Source organism: Conger conger, chromosome 14 (assembly GCF_963514075.1).
Source record: "Conger conger chromosome 14, fConCon1.1, whole genome shotgun sequence".
NCBI classification, from domain to species: Eukaryota; Metazoa; Chordata; class Actinopteri; order Anguilliformes; family Congridae; genus Conger; species Conger conger.
This window is the reverse complement of record NC_083773.1, coordinates 38,481,467-38,507,807: the sequence shown is the minus strand read 5'-3', so window position 1 is coordinate 38,507,807 and position 26,341 is coordinate 38,481,467. Positions and strand designations below refer to the sequence as shown.

Sequence of the window (26,341 nt, the reverse complement as noted above, 5' to 3'; positions counted from 1 at the left end):
GGCTACATAAAATGGCTAAACACCTGAAAATACCCATCTGCACTTTTAGGAATTGCCAAAAGATCACAGTTGCAGAATTTGGTTGCATATTGTCATCACTATATCTCAAAAGCTAGATAGCTTGTTGGCATTCTGGTGGCATCTATTTTGAAGTGACACTTGAAGACCGCCTCTACTATTATCAATCCACAACTGTGATTGAAACTAGGTTTTATGGACAGATGGGACAAAAATATACCTTTTAGGCCTGAACAGCAGAAGTGGGTTGGTGTAAAAAGAGGGTTGATCCTGTAGAAAACAAATCTAATCCCCACTGTGAAGTATGGTGGATATGTGAAGTTGGACTTTTTCTTCCTAAGGTCATGGAGACTATGTTGTGCCAGAAGTACCAGAAGATGTTTTGGCCAAAATCTGGCTGGATTAAGGCGGATAAAAATAGGGTAGCAGGACAAAACTGACCCTAGATAGTTTTACTATTCCAGTCCCCTAATCCCCATTGAAGACCAGTCATCTAAACTCAGTCCACAAGGAAAACCAAAGATTCTGCATCAGGGATGGGCACGGTGGGCCGCATCTGTTTCTGGATTTCAGACAAACTTCTGCTTCTCTTAATTATTTAATTAGCTGAATCATTTACATGATCTGTCATTGATGGCTATATTCTGTGATATAAACAGCAGCTGATAAATGTTCTTGTCTTGTAGCATTTATTGTGCTCTAATTTACGAGTGAATCGGTCATGGTGCATTTGGCTAATTAGCTGAATTAGCCAGGGTAACTAATGGCAGCAGAATCCTGCTGCCCTCCAGGACTGGATTTGCCCATCCCTGTTCTATGTTGAGGAATGGTCCCCTTTTTTCCCCCACCTCGTTAAACATGACAGGAGATGACTGTTAGTGCAGTTATTTCAGCATAGGGAGGGTGCACAAATGGTTAAATACAGGTGTGCCAATAAATTGGACATGTCTATTTTGTCATAAAAATTATTTCACATTGAAAATATTTTTTTTCTTCTGACCAGTGGAATTACAATATGTTTATATAATTATCTCCTATTGCTGAGCTGTAGAAAACATTTCATAAACAAAGTTTGTATAAATCCATGTTTCTATTAACTGAAGATGCAATAAATCGGGAGGGCACTATACTAGTGAGTATACAATTAAGCATAATTCAAGAGTGCATAATGCAACACAGCCAGAGTGCCAGTGCTCTCATTAACACTATTACTGTTAGTGCCTGATACTGGCACAGAGTATCAGTGCTCTCATTAACACTATTACTGTTAGTGCCTGATACTGGTACAGAGTGCCAGTGCTCTCATTAACACTATTATAGCCCTGACAGAGAAAGGCAATGTCAAAGAATTAGCAGCAACCAAGGTCGAATGTCAGATAAATTTGAGTCGACTCGCATCGCCCATATGAAATTGTGCTCAAGCACAAGACTACAGCTGCCGGCCGACATGCACATACTGTATGTTCTACACCTGCTTGAGAGGAAATAACTCTCCATACCAGGGGGTGGTGATAGTCTGTATTCGCAATTTTAAAAAGCAAACCAGAGGACCTACTGTAGGAGTGTGGGAGGATAAAGATACACAAACTAGCGTTGCCCATAATTTTCAGGCCACTCTACGTCTGGCACAGGCTTTGTCAGCCTTTGGTCTTTTGCTTGTAGAAGAAGAAAAGAAGAGGCGGGTGTGAAAAATAAGGAGAAACTGCACTAAATGGGTGAAATCTATTACAGCGACAGACTCAAGGGGGCTTTCCCAAACTTGTGTCGAGAGCTGGAATGAAATTAAACCTCCAATTTCAAGAGTTTTGCTCTTTCCTGTTTGGTTCCTCATCCAGCCGCAAAATACTAACTACCAGGGAAAAAAATATATTGAATTCACAATTTCAATCAAATTGTAATTACAAGGTAATGACTTTATTCAGATACTAAAATTCTTCATGAGAGATTGAAAGTAATGTACCAAGAAGCAATGCAGACTTCTGGGAAATGAAATGAAAGAAGCAAGAAGCCGTGTTATGTCTACACGACAAACAAAATAGATAATTTACCCTGGGAGAAAGGTTGGGAGTGGTTTCCTAGCTTTTTGTGCGGGGCCAGATGGCCATCTCATTGCAAAAATAGACCAATTGTGATTACAAGGCTATGTGTGCCCTCTTTAAAGTGTCGTATGCTTGCTTTGCTCAGTTCCGTTCAACATGCTGATTCGGCCGAACAGCCACCAATAAGGGCCAGCTAGCACTAGGTGGGACACACCTCCAAATCTACGGGCGACGCTAGGCCGCCGAAGCTTAATTACGGCCGACGTCGGGTTGGTGTGTCTTGACCTTTTCTGTCAGTGTCTAACGCTGGTGCGTCAGTGCCCTCATATGGTTGGTGCTGTGCCATTATTCCTCTTAAGATTTAGATAGTGACAGTTTTCTATAGGACTTGCAATGACCATTCTGTCAGTTGCACACCAGCTTTGATGCCACTTTTTCCTGTTTCTCTCGTCGTTTAACTCCGTAATCTCTCCTTTCACTCCCCCCCTCCCCTTTATATCTGCATGTTCCTGCCTCTGCCCTCCTCCCTCCCCGACCAGCATACACAGAACAGGAAAGGGTTTCTAATTGGGGATTAGGAAATGTTAATCCAGCTCAGCAACTGATTAAAACAGCAGGGTGCTATGAGTGTGTCCTTACTAAACACACAAAATCTCTGCTAAGGGCATAGAAGGAAAACAGTCATACTGTTCCCACCCACAGACTTCTATGCAGTTGCCGGGTCATTAAAAATAAGATACAGACTACTCTGGCTGCTTCTTAGCCTTAATTAAATCAAATGAATAGAGTTGACCCATTTGTAGAGAGTTCATAGCGTTTATATTTGAGACCCTAATACTTTTATTGTTTTGTAAAGCAGACTCAGAATTGGGGAAGGGGGGGGGGATTGGTTTATGGTTAAGGCTGTGGGCAGTTTATGATTGGGCCTTTGGGGTAATTGATTGATTGGAATGTTTCTAGGTGTGTAAATGTGGGCCTATTTAGCATCAGGTGTGCTGATTAATGCGGGTTGATCCTTTTTATGACTAGGTTTGTGTGGTATGGTATTTCTGGCCTGTGTGCGCAGAATATTTTTTTATATTTTTGATCTGGTCATTTTTAAAGCCTTTGGTTGTCCATAGCAACAGCAAGATAGTGAGAGCATGGGTATACACCTACTGAGTACTTTATTAGGTATTGATTAAGCTTTCTTTTTTTTCTTTTTTTTAACTTATTGGTCTTCTGCTGCTGTAGCCTATCTACCGAGAGGTTTGACGCATTGTGTGTTAAGAGATGCTTTTCTGCATACCACTGTTGTAATGTATGGTTATTTGAGTTACTGTCACCTTCCTATCTTTGAACAGTCTGGCCCTTCTCCTCTGACCTCTCTCATTAACAATATGTTTGCCCGCAGAACTACTGCTCACTGAATGACCAACAATCATTCCTTCCCCATTCTGGTGGTCTTGGTCTGAACCACTTGACCATGTCTATATGATATTATGCATATAGTCTATAGCCACATGATTGGCTGATAAAATCAGCATCAACAAGCTGGTGTACAGGTCTACCTTATAAAGTGCTCAGCGAGGCTGAGAGTGGTTTGTGGTTGCGGTAAACAGAGACATATTGAAGGCTTAATCAAGCAACCCAATGAAAATGATGGCAATGTCGAGAATCAGAATGGTATCTGAATAAATGTCAAACACCGAGGGAAAATTCCATTCCATTCATTATCAGAACCAGTACCTGGAACTTGCCAACAACCAATGATGATGCCCTTTCAACATATCACCATTTCTTTGGTTATACCTTCTAAGGTTCGGCATTTCAGCGTCAGCACTTAGCTAAGGGACCAAATGTTTGGGGGAAATCAAAGCGATGACACACAGGAATGTCTGTTCACAATTATTACATTATCTTGCAAGCATTACTATTATGTATCTGTATGTTAAAACACCCTTTTCACACACTTATCTCTTTGGAAAAGAGATTACTGGCTTCGAACTTCAAACATTTTTGAGGGAAATGTTAAATTGTCTTTCATCCTCTATCGGATACCGTCATGCAACAAAGACTAATTAAACTTGTAATTTGCTGCATGTATGGCTGGGGCCTATACCTAATCTGCTGATGTTACTTTGGGTACACTTCACTGAGGAGCATACAGCATGGCTTTACATCATGACTGTTGCACGTGTGATATCGATTAGGGATGGGTACCATCTGTGAATTAATTACTCATACTTTTTCTGGCCCCTCTCTCACGTAATTGAGTTTGGTTTTAGGTCAGAATTTTCTCAACATGTTTGCTATCATGATCAGCCAGCTAGCCAACTATTGAATATTATTCAGAAGTGAAACTAAAAAACATTGTCATGCTGTAACTAGACCAGTTAATATTAATTTCTACAGTTATTCTTGGACATCAAGCTGACACGAGCCAGGCCAATGCACTCGTCAATTTCTCATAGTGAATCACAACAATTGTCAGTTGAGAATAAAATGATATGTTTGTGTTTTTTGAGACAACAGCATTTTCACTTTATTATGATGGAAACACTTGGGTATTGATATGCGTTGTAATGCACACAAGCATTTTCTATTCAGTGTTCCTGCCCAGCCGTGAAATGCCTTCTAAAAATAGATTCTTCTCCGGGTCAGAAATCTATTTGGAATCGATCACCTTATGTGATCACTCAATCCCTGTAATTATTGTAAATCACCATCCCTAGTATAGATGAGCCTTAATGGCAGCATACTGTTCTGGATGTGCCATTTACACTGTGATGGAGATTACAGTGTAAAGGATAAGCTGGTAGCAGGAGATGGTCATTACACTTCTACTTCTAAATGTGGCAACTTTCAACTGAAATGGAAAGACCTTCCAAACTGTGGTCAGCCTCAGTCCAACACTACAGTCTCACACAGTACTGTAGTCTCAGCCCAACACTACAGTCTCACACAGTACTGCAGAATCAGCCCAACACTACAGTCTCACACAGTACTGTAGTCTCAGCCCAACACTACAGTCTCACACAGTACTGCACTCAATCTCAGCCCAATCTCAGCACACAACTAGTGCAATGTTCATTAATGTATTTTTTATTTTAAAAAATGTCCACCTCCACCAGCCGTGCTGGCTTTTACTTGGCAAAATTAGATCTTCCAGCCTACTACACATCACTGCCATGGTCTGACCCTGAATTCTGTCATGGGGTCCTGGTAAAATACATCAGTGTCCCCGGTGGAGATACTGACAGTATTTCAGCACCAGCATAGATAACGTCTCAATAATTGGCACGAGTAATTAACTGAGACCTTTAATGGCAGGATCAAAGTGCCAGGGGTGTGTCAGTCCATTGAAGTGTGTGTCTGTGTGTGTGTGTGTGTGTGTGTGTGTGTGGTAATATGTTGAAGAGGCAGAAAGTAGTTTTTACAAGCTTTACAAGGAAACTTCTGTATTTTCATTTTTCACAGAGAAATGTCAAGATTGTGTCAAGGTGCCCTGTTTTTTGGTGCATATATGTATGTAGGTATAAATCCTTGGTAAAATACATGTGCAGGCGCGGTACAGATATGAATGTGTCTGTGAGCGTGTGTGTGTGTGTGTGTGCGTGCGTGAGATAACCTGCAGTACTTCACAGCAGACGGCTATTTGTCAAGCGAATGACAGCAGACCGGAGTTACATGATATGATGTTTCACAGCACAGACACTGACCTTGCCTCGTTTTGCAAGCGTCTGTTAGTTTGTTCACTCGACTGCATTGTCTTTCTGCTTCTAATGGCACCTGTCTCTATACCTCTCTCTCTGACCTTCTCTTTCTGCCTCTTTCCCCCTGTACCTCTCTCTCTCTATTTCTCACTTCCTCTCTCACTTTTTCTTTCTCTCTCTCCCTCTACCTCTTTCTCTCACTCACTGGTCTTTTCCACCCTCTTCAAATAATTGCATTTCAAACAGGCCTTGTGGTCGGTCAACCAGAAAAAGAGGTCTCACCTTCAACCCTTTCTATTTTTACCCCTCCACCAATCTATCTTCCCCTCCCTCCCTCCCTCCCTTTCTACATCTCTTTCTCTATCCCCCCTCTCTGGTCTTCCACAGCCTGCTTCTCTATTGCCTTCTCCATTTCATTTAAACTCACTGGAGCCTTATATGACATGACAAGCCGGCACAGTTTTTGTAAAACGGTCCGTGATGGTAAAAACTCACAACAACAACGCTACACGGAGGTACTATTGGATGTAAACGGTTAAAATGATAATGAAAACGCATCTCCCTCCCTCCTTCCCTCCTCTCATCTTTCACTCCATCTCTGTGTTTCTGCTCCACCCATGTCTCTGTTCTGTCCGTTTGCTGCCTCAGCGTTTCTCCTGTTCGCCCTTTCTCAGCATTGTTGTCTTCTTCTTTGCCCCGACCGATAACTATCACTTCTTCTCTTCCCTTTCTCTGCCTGTCCATCCTGCCATGTTTTTCATCTGTGGACGGACACATGGGGTCTTTGCCATGCTCGTTGTGTAACTGACATTGGTGGCTCAGTGGCAGGAATTGAAAATAAAATCCCCAGCATGCATTATAGATGGAATGAAATGAAAGAAACAAAATGGCTCCATGGCTCCTGTAAAATGGCCTGTTCCTCTTTTGGTCTCCCTTTCCCTTTTCGCCTTGCAAACTGTGATCTAACCTGGCAACATCATCAGAGTCTGGATATCTTATTTTCAGGTTGTCCTGCAAGCGATACTAAATCGATACTGAATTGGGGGGTGGGACTAGAATCATCTGTAAATTATGCTGATACAGTATGGTACCCATTTGTTGGCTAAATGGCTTTAAGCCATCAAGGGTCCAAGGTATCAAACAAGCCTCAAACCACCGTGCTGCTGCCAGATATGCAGTAGATATGGAAATAATTGTTTCCCTTTGAACTTGATGGAAACAATTATCTGATGATTATTTCACAGATGTCAGGGAATCGTGACCTGCAAAGGATATGCAACAAAATACTAAACATGACTTTCATTCACATACATTGCTGTGTCCCAAACATACCCTGAAATGGGACTATATACACATATAAACACTGCTGTTGGTGAAACCAACATGTATAAAAATGCAATTTATTAAAATCTGACAATATGCGCTTTAACCACATTTTTTTAATTTTATAAAAAAATCTCAAAATGTGCAGTATAAATTAGGCAAATAAATAAATGATGGATCTTTGTACTCCAAACATTATGGAGTATGGAGTTTAGATTTTTATCTGATTATCCATGCTTCCATTGTTTATCTAATGTTTGTGATTTGGGATCATATAACTGAGCTAGATTGGTGAAAGATGTTGCCGTAATTTATATATAACTAAAGCTCTATAGGGCTCTCCCCTGCTCGTTCGGTTAGGGCACCACACTGTGCGATGAGTCTGGGGGCCTTGGGTTGAGTGTTTTTACATATAGGAACGGGGAAAACTGCCACCTAACATGGATAATTGGACCTGGCAGTGTTCCGGATTCCCATGTGTGAAAGGGGCTTACATGTTCAGCTTGGAGTTTATTCTTATCTCTGTGAAAAAAGTCGATTGTTCCTTGCAGGTGAGGAGACGGGCTGCCCTTTGTCTCTCGGTGCTTTAGGGTTTGCCTCTAATGAAGAAGTATAATCTGGCAATAAATCACACATACACCCAGCGGCATGAAGAAACACAAAAGAACTGCCAATCCTGGAGCGATATGGAAGTGAAAAGCTATTTAAAACAATCTTTAAAAAAACAAAACAATTGGCCTCATTCACAAAAGCATTCTTAAATTCTTCTTGCTTTTTTCTCCCGCTTGTTTCTATGGCCTTCTGGCCTTGTTTTCTCTTCAGCATATGAAATTCATGTTCTGTTCATTACGTTTTCTGCAGACAGTAGTCACTGACGCATCCAGGCCTGGCTCCTGAAGAGTGTTTCTGATTTGCTGGACATGTTTTGGGGGGATTTTTAATCATTATGGTGACAATTCTTTGGTCATCAAGTATAGAGGTCTTCCTTGACATACCAGCCCCTTTGCAATTACTGAGCTCACCAGTGCTCTATTTTTTGTAATGTTCCGAACAATTCATTTTGAAGCCTAAGTCTATGTCTCTGACAATTTTTTTCTTATTTCTCAGCCTCATAATGGCTTCCTTGACTATCAGTTGCACAACTGTGGTCCTCATTCTGAACAATGCCAGTAACTGACTTCAAATGCAGTCAAAAGACAAGATAGAGAAAGCTTTCTTATACATGCACTATGAAAGCAATTGAACACACCTGACTAATTAGAAAGTCATTATGATATCCTGAAATGGGAGGGGTGTGTATAATTTGACATGTTGAAATGAAAATGTATTAAAAGCTGAGAATGTGCACTTTAATCACAGAAATATTTGGCTGCAAATTGTGCAGTACAGAGCAATATCTAAGTCTTTGTCCCAACATTATGGAGGGCCCTGTATAACACACACCCTGACTGCAATCTGCACACACTTCTCTACACTGCAGTGGCTTTTATCATGCACACAGAATACGGGCTGTAATCTACACACAACACACGTCTCGACACTGTAGTGTGGATTTATATCACACTCCCGAACGGCGCTGGAAACGCTCCGCTGCAGTGCAGATAGGAGTGCAGGTTTATTCATTTCTTCGTATGACAGAGCGAGAAAATGTGCACAACATTACTGCTAAGAGAGTTCTGCCCAAAATATATCAAAATCCATATTTTTCTTTTATGAAGCGATATGTTTGAATAAGGTCTCTCCGTGAGGCTTGGAGTTAAAGAGCCCAGCAGGGTGGCTTCAGTGTCTATGCACAGGACTGATAGCAGATTCAGTGCAGACCAGCGTGAAAGTTCAAGTGATTTGATACAGGCGTATTTGAGCGTGCCTGTCTGCGCTTTAATATTCCGCACTGCACAGTGGGGGGGTGGGCAGAGGGGAGGGGGGTGAAGGGGGGTGGGATGAAAGAGAAGAATGAGGTTCAAAGGGGGTGAGAATAAAAAACGGGGTGTAATAATTTGAAAGGAAAAATTGGGGGATGGGAAAGGAAGGTTTGATAGGGAGAGAAGGAATGAAACTATAGAGAAAAAAAAGAGGTCTCTTATCCATTTTTTATTGTACTGTATTTTAATTCAATTAAATTGTAAGGCCATTCAATTTGCTGGTATCTCAGTCTCCAGACCTCTGGAAGACCAAGCACACACACTGACTCATTCTGGTCTTGCATGTTTCCATTTGGCCATTTGCATTAGAGCTTAATGGCGCACATTAGGTCAGGACACCCAGACATTAGATCTATAGATCTATAAAGATACAGGCTAGGATCTGTACACCACGGGGTAAATGCACAATAACCCACCCAATGTTAAAATGGTCTGCAGTGTGCAGTTAAATTAGAGTTCAGTGGAATGTAGTCCACCTGTGGTTCTACACAGTGCTCAGTTAAATTATAATTCAGTGGAACGTAATACACCTGCAGTTCCACACTGTGCAGTTAAATTTGAATTCAGTGGAACGTTATACACCTGTGGTTCCACACAGTGCTCAGTTAAATTAGAATTCAGTGGAATGTAATACACCTGTGGGTCCACACTGTGTGCAGTTAAATTTGAATTCAGTGGAACGTTATGCACCTGTGGTTCCACACAGTGCTCAGTTAAATTAGAATTCAGTGGAACGTTATGCACCTGTGGTTCCACACAGTGCTCAGTTAAATTAGAATTCAGTGGAATGTAATGCACCTGTGGACTCACAGTCAGGCAAGGTAAGCTGCAATACTGCAGCTGAAGAAAGACATTTTCCCTTTCAGGGTTGTTGTAATATGTCTGAAATTTTCCACTAGTTCCCTGTACTGTGGAATAACCTGGGTGTCAGCCATTTGCTAGAAATTGTCTACATTGGGAATTAATCTTCTCAGTCAGTTCACAAAGAGAGGGGAAGACGGACAGCGAGAGGTGATTCACTCTTGGACCTGTTGGGTCTGAAAATCCTGATAGAATTTGCAGCACAGATGTAGTTGAACCCTAGGAGACATCTCACCACCGCACAGTTGATTTTGGCAAGCTAGAAAAACTGTGTGAGTGACAGTTGGCTTTCGCACGTCGTATTTGCACAAGCAGCATGAGGACAGAAAATGTGTTCTGCCCCTGAAAGATCTTATAAACCAGCATCGGTTCATTTATAATGTAGAATTTCAATTCGTTATAAAAAAACATGCACATACGTTCATGAAACATAACCGCTAAATTAATCTGTGGGCAGCTGCACTGCTATAAAAATAATGAATTGCCAACTCAGAAACCTCATACTGTGGACATATTGCACTTTAGCAGTCATATTAGTTTGCCTGCCAGCTATCAAAAGCTGTAGGACCTGCCCGTTGAACCTTTCCGCTGACTCTCCAAAAGCAAAAAACATCAAGCAAATAAGATAATCCAGCCGATTGTAATGCAATGACTGTCTGCGCCTGACCCTTCAGGATGGATTTCTTGAATAAAGTCAAGCCCTGAAAGTAGTTTGTGTACATTATTTAATCTGTCGCTCCCAAAGGAGCAGTTCAGTGCATTTAGGCAATCACAGCCAGCCTCCATCGAGAGCTCACCCACAGCCACGGACAACCTCCAGAGACCACACTCACTGCTCGCCTCCATAAAACAGGGCCGGGAAAATAGGGCCATGCTAAAAGCCTGCTTGCCTACGATTGAGTGCAAAAATTGCATACACAGGCAAGCTGGTTTGGACATAGTAAGCTGTTTTGGACAGAGTAAGCTGTTTTGGACCAAAGCAATCTTGAACCGGCAGGGAAAGCGGGATTGTAGACGGAAAAGAGTTAACTGAATATATTTAAATTAGACATACAGCTATTTGAATTAAAGTGCGGAGATGTCCACTTAAACCATTCTTCATATCTGCAGCTGAAGAGAAATTATTCTCAGTGGCATTGTTGAGTGGGATAGGGTTTAAATCGAAATATATGAAGCTGGAGGATTGTACTGAATCAGGCAGATGAGTCCATAAATTGACTATTATCAATTGATTTTATACCCTGATAAAGAATAAAATTTATTAAACAATGGTAGTGCCTGAGGGACTGACTCTGGCGAGATACTCTCCCTTCATCTGTGTAGATTTATTTGCCAGGCTTTGCCTAACAGCCTGGGTGCGAGGAACAGATAGCACGGCTAACAGCCGGGGGGTGAGGAACCCATAGCTCAGTTATATCATAAGATTGAACATGCATGTCCTTATGCTCTAGATGGGCTGAATGACCTATTTTCAGACACGTCAATATATTCCCATTTAGCCTGTTAGAAACGTATCAGTGAAATAGGTTGTTAAATCAGCTTCTGTGACATCATTCTGCTATGGATATTTACATTATTTCTTGCTCATTTTAAAGATGTCAACATCTTAATGATTTCATTCTTAATTGTTTATGCCCAATCCTGAATTATCTGATATTTCAGTGAAATTTCTTGATTAAATAATGACTGCTGAATAGCATTATTGTGTCCCTGCTATGAAGCATTTTTCTCCTAACATTTCTGATCTACCACTGAACTGGCATTAGTGAATAATAGTGAATAATATTATTGAGCCAAGATAACTGAAACTGGTCCTCTAGGACCACAAGTTACCCACCCTGATAAAACGTGATAAAACAACTGCTTCTTAAATGTCTGTAAGTAGGGGAAGTGGATGATATTTTTGGATTTTAAAGCAACACGAAAATGGGACTTAGCCCCGTACGCAGGGGTCTAAAAATCACTCCTCATCACACACGCAATGAACATGTCAGACATGGAGTCCGTAGCGCTTTCCTGTACGAGCCTGTCGAAGGGGAAAAGTAAAAATAAACTGGATTCTGGAGGCTGTTCCTCACTTCAGCGCCCTTTGCAGTTGTTTGAATTCATCATGCACAGCTGTATCCAGGTGTGAGTCCTTTTAGCCCCAAACCTGTCTAGAACCCTTTCTCTTTGAGTTTAATTTTTGTCTATATCTGAAACCCCCCCGCCCCCTCCCCTCCGCTGGCGCCCAACAATGCCACCAAGGCCTTCCTGGACCCCCCACGTCTCTAAATCAATTATAGCTTGCTAGCTTCAGCACAGCTTAGCATACTAATGTGTCCCATATTGTTTGGCTCTGAGCAGAATGCTAACAGTTTGCAATAGTAACATTATCCCCATCATCCTGAAATAAATTCAAACATAACAAGTTCTGCACAACAGGGGTGCAAACTAATCTTTTTTGGGGGAATATCTCTTCCTTTATGTTTTCATTCATGAAATAAATTCATGAGCTTTACCCTTGCTGCAAATCCTGGAGTCTGCCTATTGCTGAGAGGTGTGTTTTTGTTAAGTTAACATGGTAATTACCGTTTGGGATTCAGTCAGCATTAGCAAACCAACATAAAATAAATTATGTTTTTAAAGTGAGTAAACGTACGGCAGAAAACGGTATCCTGTGTATTCCCTGTCTCCCCCCTAGAGCTAGCTTCCATAGCAGCGCAGTGCAAACGCCCATTCACGTGAGCCTCCTCTCCGTGGGAGGCTGGGGTGAAATATCCCAACACTGCAAAATTCATTCATTAATTGGACCATTTGGTGTGGCAGGGTTTTTTTCCTTTCAGCAGAGTATTTGCAGATGCAGTAAAACAGTTAAAATGCTTTCACTGTCTTTGCTGCAGTTGCATATTATCCAGAATCCATCCATCATAATGTGATTTTGTGTTTCCGAATGCTAATTTCATTTCTCCCCAGGGCCTGTTGTAAGAAAGGCAAACTTTGAAAAGAGAAGCGGTGGAGTGTTTCTCCGCACCGTGCCAGCGTTAACACGACTGGCTGTGGCACTCGTTCATTTCATCCTTCTCCCTCTCCTCCGTCTCCTCCTCTCCTCCGCCTCTCTCATTCGCTCTTCCTCCGCGTCGCTCCTCGCACCTGTTCTGTCCTCCATCCTTTTCTGATTAATGCTGAAGTGACAGTAACTCAATCTTAAGCTCGTAAACACCACCCCATCCCAGCCCCTATCAGCTCTGAGCCCCAATCAATCACCAGCCATCAATCACGGAGACGGCGGGAGAGAGACAGCGAGAGAGACCACAGAGAGAGAGAGAGAGATACAGGGAGAGGGAGAGATAGAGATTGAAAAATATAGGCAGAGAGAGAGACAGAAAAAAGGAGAGGGAGAAAGAAAGCAAAAGAGAGAACAGAGAGATGGAAAAATACAGAGAGAGGGGTAGAGAAAGTGACTCATATATGTAAGGGATGCACAGGCACGGTGCTCAGTGCCTCTGAGGAAGTGATCATCAATGTGGACTTTAGCTTCGACAAGCACTTAATGGTCTAATAAAGACAAACAGAGTGAATGAGGAAAAACTGGCAGGCTTGTGTGAACATGTGTGTGAGCGTGTGTGTGTGTGTGTGTCTGTAGAAATGTGAATGTGTACAGTGTGGAGCTCGGTCTGTAGACTGTTGAAGTCTGTACAGTGTGGAGCTCAATCTGTACATAGTTGAAGTCTGTAGAGTCTGGAGCTCGGTCTGTAGACTACTGGACAGCTCTAGTGCCTTATGGGGACCCAGTGCAGCTGAGCTTCTTGGGAACCTCCTGCTCAGTGAAAGGGATGCTATGTTTGCCTTGTTTGGACACTTGTTTTCAAAAGCAATGGTGTTAAATATGTTACCGAGGGTGTAGAGTACATGCATTTAGAAAAGGGTCCAGAGGCCAGGAGTCGAGTGGGGAATGGAGGGCACCAACAGGAAGGTTGTGGGAATTTATCAGGGTAAACATTTTAAATATGTAAACTTTAAATTACTGCACTGTGTGTGTGTGTGTGTGAGTGTGTCTGCCTGTGTGTGTGTGCATTGCTACTGTATGTGTGTGTGTATGTGTGTATGTGTGTGCGTTGTGCCGTATGTGTGTGTGTGTGTGTGTGTGTGTGTCTGTGTGTGTGTGCGTGCATGGAAGGTTTTGCACTGTGTGTCAGTGTGTAGCTGGGCTGTATTTGGTGGAAAAAAAACACATCAGTCTTGGTTAATGACTCCAGTTGCCATGGTAATACCATCCCATTGAGACACATTCTCCAGCCAGCACAGAGAGAGAGAGAGAGAGAGAAGAGGGGGGTGGGAGGAAAGAGAGGCTGGATGGTACAGATTCTGCCGGTTTCTGTACCTGTGCAGTGAATTGTGAGTGTGTGGGTGATTCCCAAGCTGCATGTATGGTCGGATATGTGGCTAAAATATACAGACAGAAACACTGGAATTTTCCCAGGCAAACAAAAACCAAACAATATTCATAATTCAGTGATTTTGGCGTGGGATACACATGTCACTGTATCGTGCAACAACAGCGCATTTGCATTTTGTAATTTCGAGAAATGTTTCTGTTTCAAATGGAATAGAATAAATAACTTTTTTAATAAAGGGTGCTGTACATGCAGTCTGTAAGTATTTGGACAGTGGTACAATTTCTGTTTTTTTGAGCTCTGTACTCCATTAATTTGAAGCTATTTAGATCCATATTGAGTAATCCATGTAGGAATGTGTCTCAGTGAGTGCCATTGAGTGTGTGTGTGTCTCAGTGAGTGTGATTCAGTGTGTGTGTGTCTCAGTGTGTGTGGTTGAGTGTGTGTGTCTCAGTGTGTGTGATTCAGTGTGTGTGTCTCAGTGTGTGTGATTGAGTGTGTGTGTCTCAGTGAGTGCCATTGAGTGTGTGTCTCAGTGAGTGCCATTGAGTGTGTGTGTGGCTCAGTGAGTGTAATTGAGTGTGTGTGTCTCAGTGTGTGTGATTCAGTGTGTGTGTCTCAGTGTGTGTGATTCAGTGTGTGTGTCTCAGTGTGTGTGATTGAGTGTGTGTGTCTCAGTGAGTGCCATTGAGTGTGTGTCTCAGTGAGTGCCATTGAGTGTGTGTGTGTCTCAGTGAGTGCCATTGAGTGTGTGTGTGTCTCAGTGAGTGCCATTGAGTGTGTGTCTCAGTGAGTGCCATTGAGTGTGTGTGTCTCAGTGAGTGCCATTGAGTGTGTGTCTCAGTGAGTGCCATTGAGTGTGTGTCTCAGTGAGTGCCATTGAGTGTGTGTGTCTGAGTGAGTGCCATTGAGTGTGTGTCTGAGTGAGTGCCATTGAGTGTGTGTGTCTGAGTGAGTGCCATTAGGTGTGTGTGTCTCAGTGAGTGTGATTCAGTGTGTGTGTCTCAGTGTGTGTGATTCAGTGTGTGTGTCTCAGTGAGTGCCATTGAGTGTGTGTCTCAGTGAGTGCCATTGAGTGTGTGTGTGTCTCAGTGAGTGCCATTGAGTGTGTGTGTCTCAGTGAGTGCCATTGAGTGTGTGTGTGTCTCAGTGAGTGCCATTGAGTGTGTGTGTCTCAGTGAGTGCCATTGAGTGTGTGTGTGTCTCAGTGAGTGCCATTAGGTGTGTGTGTCTGAGTGAGTGCCATTAGGTGTGTGTGTCTCAGTGAGTGCCATTGAGTGTGTGTGTCTCAGTGAGTGCCATTGAGTGTGTGTGTGTCTCAGTGTGTGCCATTAGGTGTGTGTGTCTGAGTGAGTGCCATTGAGTGTGTGTGTGTCTCAGTGAGTGCCATTGAGTGTGTGTGTCTCAGTGAGTGCCATTGAGTGTGTGTGTGTCTCAGTGTGTGCCATTAGGTGTGTGTGTCTGAGTGAGTGCCATTGAGTGTGTGTCTCAGTGATGCTGCTCCACGCAGGTTTGTTTGAAATGAGTTATACCACGGTCTGGGTGAATACTTGATTCTGATTGGATGCTAGGTGGTGATTACATTCGTATAATCGTTCAACATTTGGCAGGTAGTCCAGGTCAAGTTTAATCACCATTCTAAATTCATACGCTGCCTGCAGTTCGCTGCAGCGAGAGCCACAGGAGGCTTGTTGTGTGATACGAGTTGAACGTTTTTTGTTTTTTTTACTGACCATGACTTTCGCATTGCAATAAAGCATAGTCTGACACGACTGAATGGTTTTGTGAAGTAAAGTAACGTTGCATTGAGCTATTAATAGCCATAGCATACGCTCTCTAATGCTCAGCTAATGTTTGTGAACATTACTGTGTGACATCCTGAAATTGTTGTTTGTAAACCCACAACTCAGATATAATGTTCTCCTTTAGTGGCAAGCAAGCTGTCACCAGCGCACAATGGAGAAGCTGGGTATGTTGGCCACGTTGGCACGTCGTGCGGCCCAAGACGATTCCACATTAGGCGTTTCAAAATTCCAAGAAATTTTGATGAATTTAATCTTGTTTAAAACCTTGAATTCAACCAAGCTAAAAAATAATCAAAGGCGGCTATAGATGGCTATAGCTTCTCTACTCTCAGCTAACTTAATCAACAAATGTAACCATAGCAACATGATAAAACAGTAGCCATCTTAACGGCTTTAAGTAGTTTGTGCCAGCTAAAAAGAAGTTGTATTTTGAGGGTGAATTGTCCAAAAATATTAACGACCCCTGGTTACAATTTAATCTCTGGTAAAGGAGTATCTCATAGCATAAGCGGAAAAATGCACATTGCTTCATGTGTTAAACCCCTTTAACAAGCACCTTGTGGTGAATTATTGCCTACAGCACACTGATGTTAGTGTTTTACTCTCATGCTGTGATCATACAGTCACAGTATCAGTATCATAGATACCAGCTACAGGCCAGCTACAGTCACTCAGAGAGGCTCCTGGGAAGCCATTATATACTCACATATACACACCGACATCCGTGGTGCTGCAACAATATTTCCTTTCCAGCATATTATCACCATACCATGCTCTCTCTCTCTCTCTCTCTCTCTCTCTCTCTCTCTCTCTCTCTTTCCCACTCACTCACTCACTCACTTTCTCTCGCTCTCGCTCTCTCTCTCTCTCTGAGTGCATGCTGACAGAAAACAGTGAGGACAGGGTAAGGGAAGAAGATAAATAGGCAGACAGATTGGCTAATGGAGGTATAAATGATTGGCAGATTGAAAGAGATGGGAGAGAAGCAGAATGTGTTGAACATGTGATGGAGCCATATGGACAAGAGGGGTATTCACTGCTTGGACACCATTAAATACAGCAATGCCTGCTCGCAAATGTGTCACCACAGAGAGGTTCAAGGTTGCCAGATTGAGAAATCTTTCTTGGGTGAGCTATCCATTGTTTGGCATTCTCCGACATCTCCCAGAATTACATGTCCATTATGTATTAGTGCTGCAACAAACATCAGACGCATTATTTGAACAGTAATTACGAGATGGATATTAATTGTTTTTTGAATAATTTGCAGGCAGCTTGTGTTCATTGTTCTGGTGCAAGGTGGTCTGAGGACCGATTAACATAGCGAGCGTGACGAGTGTCTGTGTTCAGTCGCGCGCTCTGTGTTCAGTCGCGCGCTCTGTGTTCAGTCACACGCTCTGTGTTCAGCCGCTCGCTCTGTGTTCAGCCGCTCGCTCTGTGTTCAGTTGCACGCTCTGTGTTCAGTCGCGCGCTCTGTGTTCAGTCACACGCTCTGTGTTCAGTCGCGCGCTCTGTGTTCAGTCACACGCTCTGTGTTCAGCCGCTCGCTCTGTGTTCAGCCGCTCGCTCTGTGTTCAGTTGCACGCTCTGTGTTCAGTCGCGCGCTCTGTGTTCAGTCACACGCTCTGTGTTCAGCGAGCTCTCCCTCGCCTGGATCAATGAAACTGAGAAATATATACAATTTGAGCTGAAAGTGCTTTCACCATTAATTTGAGGGTATTTACACCCATATCAGGTGATCCATTACAGAATTACAACTATGTTTTTTCTTATTTCTCAGTCTCATAATGGCTTGATTCCTTCACTTTCATTGACACAACTCTGGTCCGCATGTTGACAAATGCCAGTAACAGGCAATCATAAGCCTAGAATCAAAATTACTTACTGAAAGCTTTCGTATACCTGCACTTAAGAAGTGATCGACTACGCCAGACTAATCTGAAGCCAAGTGTCCAATTACTTTTGGTCCCCTAAAAGGGGGGACTGTATGGTTCACCCGATATGGATGCAAATACCCTGAAATTGAAAGTGACAGTCTGCCCTTCAACCTCAAATTCATTATTTCATTTCTAATGCAATGTGCTGTTGTACTACTATCCGAACACTTACAGACTGCGCTGTAAATCACAGAGGCACAATGGCTGCAGAATCCCATGTTTTCTGTTTTTATTTTTTATTTATATATAGATTTTGTTTTTGTTGTTGTTGGACTTCCATCTCCCCGGACGATGAGTGGGGGCTGCCTGGCTTTGATTGCAGCCGGCTCAGCCTCGTACTGATGTGCAGCACAGCACCACAGCGTCCTGGGATCCAGGAGCGGAGGGGGCGTAGAGGGGGGGTGGGGGGGGGACCCCCCGGGGAGCACATTCCTTTACAACACAGAAGGACGGGGCCAGCTGAACAGCTGCGCTGGGAGGGGGGGGGGGGCTCGCTGTCTTCAGTGAAGCCGAACGCAGGAGTGTTCCGACAGGGAGCATCGCTTCGGAAATGGAGACGGAATAACTGTTCTTTTCATAAGGCAAAACCCACAGGTCGTTCTGCTGAACTTCACAACAGCATCGCTACTAACCCCGACCATGCCGGCAAATGCACTGCTACACCTCGATGCTTGTGAATACATGGGCCTGAGGAATTGCGGGTATTAACATTATTGTAGGTTGCATGACCACAGCCACACAGACACACACACATATTTATACACATATACACACACAAAACCCTGGATGTAATATAACTACAGTATATCTTCACATTCAAATATGCAATTATTCATGTATGGGGAATATGGCTGTACTCAGAAAAGAATGAAAATTCTGCTCTCAATAAAAAATGGCAGTCCCAGCCTGACCTCCATAGAAGGGACATTCTTAATTTTTGCCCCTCCCCCACTGGTCCCCTGGGGCCCCCTGTTCAGTTCTGCTCCCTGAAGCAGTGAAATCAATTACTCCTGTCATCTAGGGCAAACAGCCAAAAACACCCGTCTCCATCCCTCTGTCCTGCGCTCCTTTTCATTCCCCTTCTTTCCTTTGCCTCCCCCCAGTCTCATTGCAGGTCTGAAATATATTTTTTAAAAACTGTGCAGATATAGCCATACTGGACACACAACCCCAACAACACTGAATGCACAACCCCAGTCAACACTGAACACACAACCCCAGTCAACACTGTACAAACAACCCCAACAACACTGAACACACAACCCCAGTCAACACTGAACACACAACCCCAGTCAACACTGTACACACAACCCCAACAACACTGAACACACAACCCCAGTCAACACTGTACACACAACCCCAACAACACTGAACACACAACCCCAGTCAACACTGTACACACAACCCCAACAACACTGAACACACAACCTCAGTCAACACTGAACATACAACCCCAACAAAACTGAACACACATCGGCAGTCAATACTGAACACACAACCCCAATCAGGACAGAAAACTCGGCCCCATTAAAACACAAGGTGCTGCTTGGTGTATCCATGCAAAAAGATTTCCCTGAGATCGAGCCAACCCCCCAGCTGGCCAAAACTTTGCCAGCTATATGCATAATTCTTCACAACATAGCTGCCTGTTTGATATTGCTATCTGCGCGTTCACTTAAATTGTAGGCTACACAAAACTACAATAAAATATGATTATTCAATTCAGTTCAGCAGTCGTCTTGAGTAAATTGTAATTACAAAACACTGGTATTGACATTGTGGAGACATCAGTGTAGAGACATCTGTGTAGATTTGGCACTGTGTGCCACGGGAAAACCAGACAAGCCTATTTTAAGTTTAACATTTTTAACCCATATCTACAGTAAGCAAATCAGCCTAAATGGGGGTTATGGAGACGCATATCCATAATTTTAGCTAGCTACCCTATAGGCATGCAATTTTTCCGATGCTCCGATGAACTAATCAAGACTGTGCTAACTGATGTTCAAAACAAACTTACGTTATTTGGAACTAACACAAAACTGATAATTCTCCGCCAAAAATAACATATAGCTTTCATACATTTCATGTTGGCAAATTAATATTAGGCTAACATTACACGTTCACTTTTGAATTAGCTTTACCAACATTCTACAGGCAGCAAAAAAAATAAAAAATGGCATCAATTAACTGAAGGGTGCAGTGCAATGCATTTTGGGCAATTTTGCTTCTCAAAGTGTACTTTTTTTTGTTGGAGGGAGGAGAATCGAGCTATTGAGGGGGAATTAATAATTAGTTTTATTTATTATTATTCCGTCAGTTTTTTGTCAGCATACTCTTCCCACTGTTTTCGAGATATCGACACCAAACCAACTGGAAAATGTCCGGCTTGGTCCCACATGGTGTGCTTGTTGATACCTTTTCAATATTCCCATTCATTTCCAAGATATTTAAGGTTTTCCACAAAAAAAGTCCCATAGGAATGAATGGTAGAATGTGGTGACAGATTTCATTAACGGACATTTTTGTAAAGTTTTATAAACTTACATTACGCTGCCAATTTTTACACTACATGCATATATTATACATCAAAAATGTTCAGTGTTTTCAATTGATTCAAACAATGTTTACCTTATAACAATGGTAGTCCTTATACTTTTTGAATTGTGAGCATTTGATTGAGAGCAGCTTTCTTCACAGTCTGGCCTCACTCTACAGCAGTTCAACCAATCCGCTATTGATATGCAAATGAGCTGTGTCTCCTGCAATAGTGTTTGCCCTCTGGCAGAGTTCATATAAAGTCAGTGACCACTTGACCACACCAGCTTGTAAATGCAAATATTTGTACACCATAGTATTAGCAGTGGTAGCAATAGTCCAGCAATTTGCCGCAATCACACTCTGCATTTTCTGTAGGAAATGCACATCTCTAGTTTAGACTGGAACACACTCGTTGATGGTGGCCACCTTGCATTCAGGTCCCTTTGGCGATTCCTCCCATGAACATATTACCTTTACCTTTGAGTAAATACACACACCGATCCCTACACTGATTATAAACACACAGACACACACCCTTCCCTACACTAATTACACACACACACACACACCTCTTTAAACCTATTATAAACATGAACACAGGTTCACAGGATGCAGTAGTAACAGGGTTTGCTCCAATCTGTGTTCTCATTCACTCATGGCAATGCATTTTCAGTCTTGTGTAACAGCCTGGAGCTGCATACAGTAGTTACGCTCATTTTAAGTGTAGGTGTTGTACGTTATGGTAGTCATTACACACACAAGACATATAATCATGTAAGCATCTAACTGTTACTGCTCAGGCAGTGTGAGACATGCAAAAACACACTTCCATTTCTCACTGACTGTTTGCTGCTAAAGCTGTCACCGTGGCAACCCGGTACGCACCCCTTCATCCTCTCGTGTTCACACACATAAACTCAGACACAGCCTCTCATTCTCGCTGGTTCAGATTTGAGATTCAGATAAAATGTGTGTGTGTGTGTGTGTGTGTGAAAGTGTGAAAGTGTGTGATTGATCTCTCCCTTCACCTTGCCGTGACTGATCGCTCTATAAACACTAATTCTATCAGCGGCAGTGGCTGTGTAGCGCATTGCTCCTGCTAAACACAGGGGCATTTAAACATGGGGTATTTTAGCTCAGGGGCAGTTAAACAGGGGCAGTGGAGCCCAGGGTCATTTCTTATCGTGGTCGGAACATCTGGTCTAGGGGCAGGACTCGCCAGCAAAATCTTAAATGTTTTGATAAAAATGTAATGGGAGCAGACTTTGCATTCTGTCTGTGTTCTGCAATGAATTGAATAAATAGGAATTTTATGTGGTCATGTATTGTACAAATTGAATCAGGAAAATAGGCTGAAGGGTTGACATCCCTGTGAGAAAGTGTAGGTGTCGTTCTTCCTTCACAAGCTGTAATTGGAAGGGAAAGATTTTCAGGCTGTTATTCCTGCAGAGCAGCGGGAGAACGCTGCAGACACTGATCAGTGATGCTTGTGATTCCCCAGCCTCTGTGTGACGTGCAGGCAGAAGGCCTCTCAGCACTGACCCCAGATCAGTTCACCACGCCCACTAACAACAGCCACACTGTCAGACAGCAGAGTTCAGGAGGGGGTGGGCCTGAGGGGTGGGGCTGAGCGCGAGGGCTGGGGGTGGGGGCCGGACAGACAGACAGACAGACAGACAGACGGGCAGGGCTGGGGGTGGGGTTGAGGGAACCGTAGATCCCAAAATGACGCAAAATTGCAGGACAGAGCAGAGCGGCTGCCCAAAGAGAGGCAGAAGAGGAGGATAAGCTCACTCACCCCTGGCTCGGTCACTCACCCCGGCTCGCTCACTCACCTGGAACATGACTCTGTACTGCTCCTCAGGCTTCTGCACCACGCACATGTTGCACCCCATGGCGGCGGAGATCTGCTGCAGTCCAGAGCAGCCAATCCGCTTCTAGCACTCCTCTTCGCTCTATTGGACAGCGCTGAGCGAGTTCTGTGCAGTCAATCCCCTTCCAGCGCTCCCCTTCGCTCTATTGTACAGGGGTGAGCAGGTTCTGAGCAGCCAATTCCCAAACTGTACACCGCCTTCAGTCTATTGGACAGGGGTGAGCGAGTTCTGAGTAGCCAATCCCCTTCCAATACTCCCCTTCGCTCTATTGGGCAGGAGTGAGCGAGTGACGACCCAGCCCCTACAGACAGGACTGCAGAAGTCCCTGGTGCGGCTGGGAGCAGTGTATCCTGGTGCGGCTGGGAGCAGTGTATCCTGGTGCAAGTTTGTGTGCTTCGTGCTTTGGCTCTCCACTCCTGCTAAGTCCCTCTCCACCTCTCTTTAACTCAGACTAGGAGATTTCCAACGGCAATCCCGAGTTTCATAGCAGGAAGTCAGATTGTTTGTACAAAAAGCCCTCTCTTCCAAGGCGGCCGGTAAGATTGCTAAATTACACATGGTGGTGCTCTTCGTGGCCCACCTCCTCCCTCCGATCTCCCTCTGTTCCTATTGGACGACGAGGTTCATGTGCAGTTCTGTTCTGCTTCAGAGCCCATTCCGATTGGACAAGAAAGATCAGCTTAGTCAGTCATAGCCTGAGCACGCTCACTGAGTGCACGGTGATAGCGGGTTTGTTCATCTTTATGTGCGTACAGGCATCCAGTGATGCTGTAGTCAGATGTATCTGGGAGGGGGGCAGGAGGAAGGGGGGTGTGGGGGGGGGGTGGTGGAGGAGGGGAGGAGAGGAGTGGCGGGCCACCTATGGTCAGGTAAGAGGAAGACGAGCAAAGATCATTCCCACAAATCAACTGCTCTCCTTTTCTCTCCACGGCATTAGGCAGGATAGGTATATTCAGGGAACTGACTGCTTTTAAACCTAAAATCTACTCAGTACCAGCTTATGCTTATGCTAACAGCTCAGCTAAAAACCTATTCACTTTGGGAATGACCCTTCAAAATACGAAGATAACAACTGGAGTGTTGTTTTTTGGTCTGCTGTGCACGTGTGTTTGTTTATTTCCTGTTTACATTCTGGTCTGCTGTTGCACTCGTATGCTTTACTGGTGTTATGCTCTATATTCACTGATTGTGTTAATTCCGCTTCTGTTGGTTATCCAATTGACACACAATCTTGTTTCATCAACATTTGTCTGTTCGCATAATCTGATTGGCTGGCATCTCAGCGCTGCTGCGTCTCATAGGTCCGATACCTGCGCGGGTGCAGCAGCAGCTGTCGCCAGGGCTTCCTCGCTCTGCGTCTCCGTTTACCGCCGGAAAGGCTGAGCGTGTTCCTGACAGCGTACACTAACTGCAATCGGATGCGATGCGCTGTGCGAGTCGTTGTTTTAGAGAGAAAGAAAAACTGTTCCTGTCTGGATCACTTTCCTCGCGCTTTGGTCCTCTGTGTCTTAAACAGCGTTCCCTCTTTTTGTTCCTCTAAAACAGCATCCCCTCTTGTTCCTCTAAAACAGCATTCCCTCTTTGTGTTCCTCTAAAACAGCATTCCCTCTTGTTCCTCTAAAACAGCATTCCCTCTTGTTCCTCTAAAACAGCATTCCCTCTTTGTGTTCCTCTAAAACAGCATTCCCTCTTGTTCCTCTCAAACAGCATTCCCTCTTGTTCCTCTAAAACAGCATTCCCTCTTTGTGTTCCTCTAAAACAGCATTCTCTATAAATGCCTTTTTCACAGAGGTATTTGCTCAGTTCCAGAGCCAAAGCCCTATGGATCACAGAAGTCTTGAGTAAGCGCTTTATCGAACCCAAGATCCTTCTGCCCCTTTCCTCAGGATCTTACGTTTATGAGGAGATTTCCCAAGTGTCCCCTGGGGTGAAGCGTTAATCCTCTCTCCTCTGCAAGAATACACAGCCTCAGCTGTATTTCAGGGTTATCTCGCTCTGTGTTAACAGGACAGCACTGTCCTCTATAGCCACCCAAATTACCCTTTCACCGAGGTGATGCCCTCCTGTCTGTCAGACCTGAATAATACCCACGATCCCGTGGTCTGTTTTTAAAACAAAGCAGTTTGAGAAGAAAATGCTGAATATCTGAACACTACCAAATGCTTGCCGCTCTGTCCGGCTAGTGGGCTCGTGGGCTAGTGTCCTTCTGATGAAATGTATCCACACTATGGCTATTTGGCAAATATCACACAGAAGTGGATTGGAAGATTGCAGCTTAGTGGGAAATGGGACCGCCTGTCTGATATGCCTGTAATCTGACCCTCTGTCATACTCTCTAGCCAAGTTTCTGTGCTGTTTTATGGATTAAAATTCAGTTTTTGTGCCATAGATTTCCCCAGTACAATCGGGCAACCACTTTGATAGAGCCAACGAGTGTTCCATTTCTCTGAAGTCTTTATACAACCAAAGGCATCTTTTGTGAATCCAATTAATTAATTTTTCAGTCACACTTTAGTCGATTTAGTCACACTTTAGTCAATTAACTCATTTTGTGTACTCCTTTGTTTGATACTTTGCTTGTTTGCTGCAGCAGTGTGTGTTTTTATCTCCTACTTTTGAAAAAATACTTTATTACCGTGCATGCAAGGCCCATTACGGTCATATTGCATCTGTGTCTGGTTAAAGGAAGCCGCCACCTGCTTTCATACAAATATTTTCATAATTTCCCCAAGTCTTCTATATTTTCTGCTACATTACATGTGCTGTTTTGTATTCGGGTAACATGTAATGAGCTTATTTTCAGTTCTGTATCTGCCACTGATCCTTCAGTCAAACTCGACTGTGAAGCATCTGTCCGCAGCTTCACAGAGCGAAGCAGAGGAAAGCTCTCTCACCTCTCCAGCCGATAGGTGTGAAAGTAGTCCTTCCTCAGAACTCCCCCTGCATATTTAAATCGGCCGCCATCCGGCCCGATCGTGATGTATACCGCCCCCCCGCTAACCTTGCTAACCCCCCGAACCCTTGCCCCCGCCTCGCAGACACGCCCGTGAGTCTCCCGCTCTCCAATCGATGCCAGACTATCGATGTCAGGCGTGTGTGTCCCGCAGCCAGGGCACGTTTCAAAACGCAGACAGGTGTACGGCTCAGACCACGCCCCCTCCCTCCCTCCCTCCTGCAACGTACATGCCAATATGTGCGAAAAACAGCCTTACCTTGACTCTACAAAACTACTATTTTAAACACCCCAGATAGCAGGGAAATGGGGAGGTAACGGTACAGTCTGAGAGGAGAAGAGGAGGGGGGGGGTAGGGAAGAGAGAGGTAGGAGGAACAGGTGTGAGGTACGTCCGCACGTAGATGTCCAAAAGCGCTCCCGAAAACACGAGGAAAATCAGAACGGGACGGGAGAAGGCATTCCGTGCATCCGCAGTCGGGGAAAGAGAACGGGAAGACTCGGCACGTACGAGGGGGACGGTCACGCTCCACCTCTCCTCTCGCGCTCCTGCTTTAATGACGCTAACGTCTCCACGCCGATGGGTTATCAATCCCGCTTTGCCACTTTAGATGAATAAATCATAGCGCGGCCATCACAGGAAAATCCCACAGTCCAGTTGCCCTTTGAGAGAGAGAGAGGCAAATCCATTTTCTAGTTGTGCTCTTTTTAAGAGATGCGATCAGTGACGGTCTGAAGGTAGAGCGTGGAGAAAGGTAGATGCGTAGAAATTGCCGGGGCTTTATTTGCCGGTGTCTCCCCCCGCTCCCCCCCCCCCTCAGGCAGAGCAGTAAACGCACTCCCTTGCTGCAGACAAGGATACAAAGGCACCCGACCGCCAAATCCGCCACAATCCACACCGCGCGCGAGAAACCATGTCTGTCCTGTGGCTGAATTCTTCAAGATGCAACAGAGTCTAATATCCACCAGCCTCCTTTTTCTGCCCTCCCTCTCTCTCT

General features: G+C 44.0%; 1 protein-coding gene across 1 annotated transcript in view; it reads right to left on the bottom strand.

The window, feature by feature from the left end:
• The window catches only part of LOC133109474 (PDZ domain-containing protein 4-like), a 34,545-nt gene extending 11,480 nt beyond the window's left edge, over nt 1-23,065 (bottom strand). The window contains exon 1 of the mRNA XM_061218797.1: nt 22,353-23,065. Within this exon, the coding sequence (XP_061074781.1) occupies nt 22,353-22,412 (60 nt within the window). The 5' untranslated portion in view covers nt 22,413-23,065. The remainder of the gene's footprint in view (nt 1-22,352) is intronic.
• Nucleotides 23,066-26,341: the final 3,276 nt, after the last annotated feature.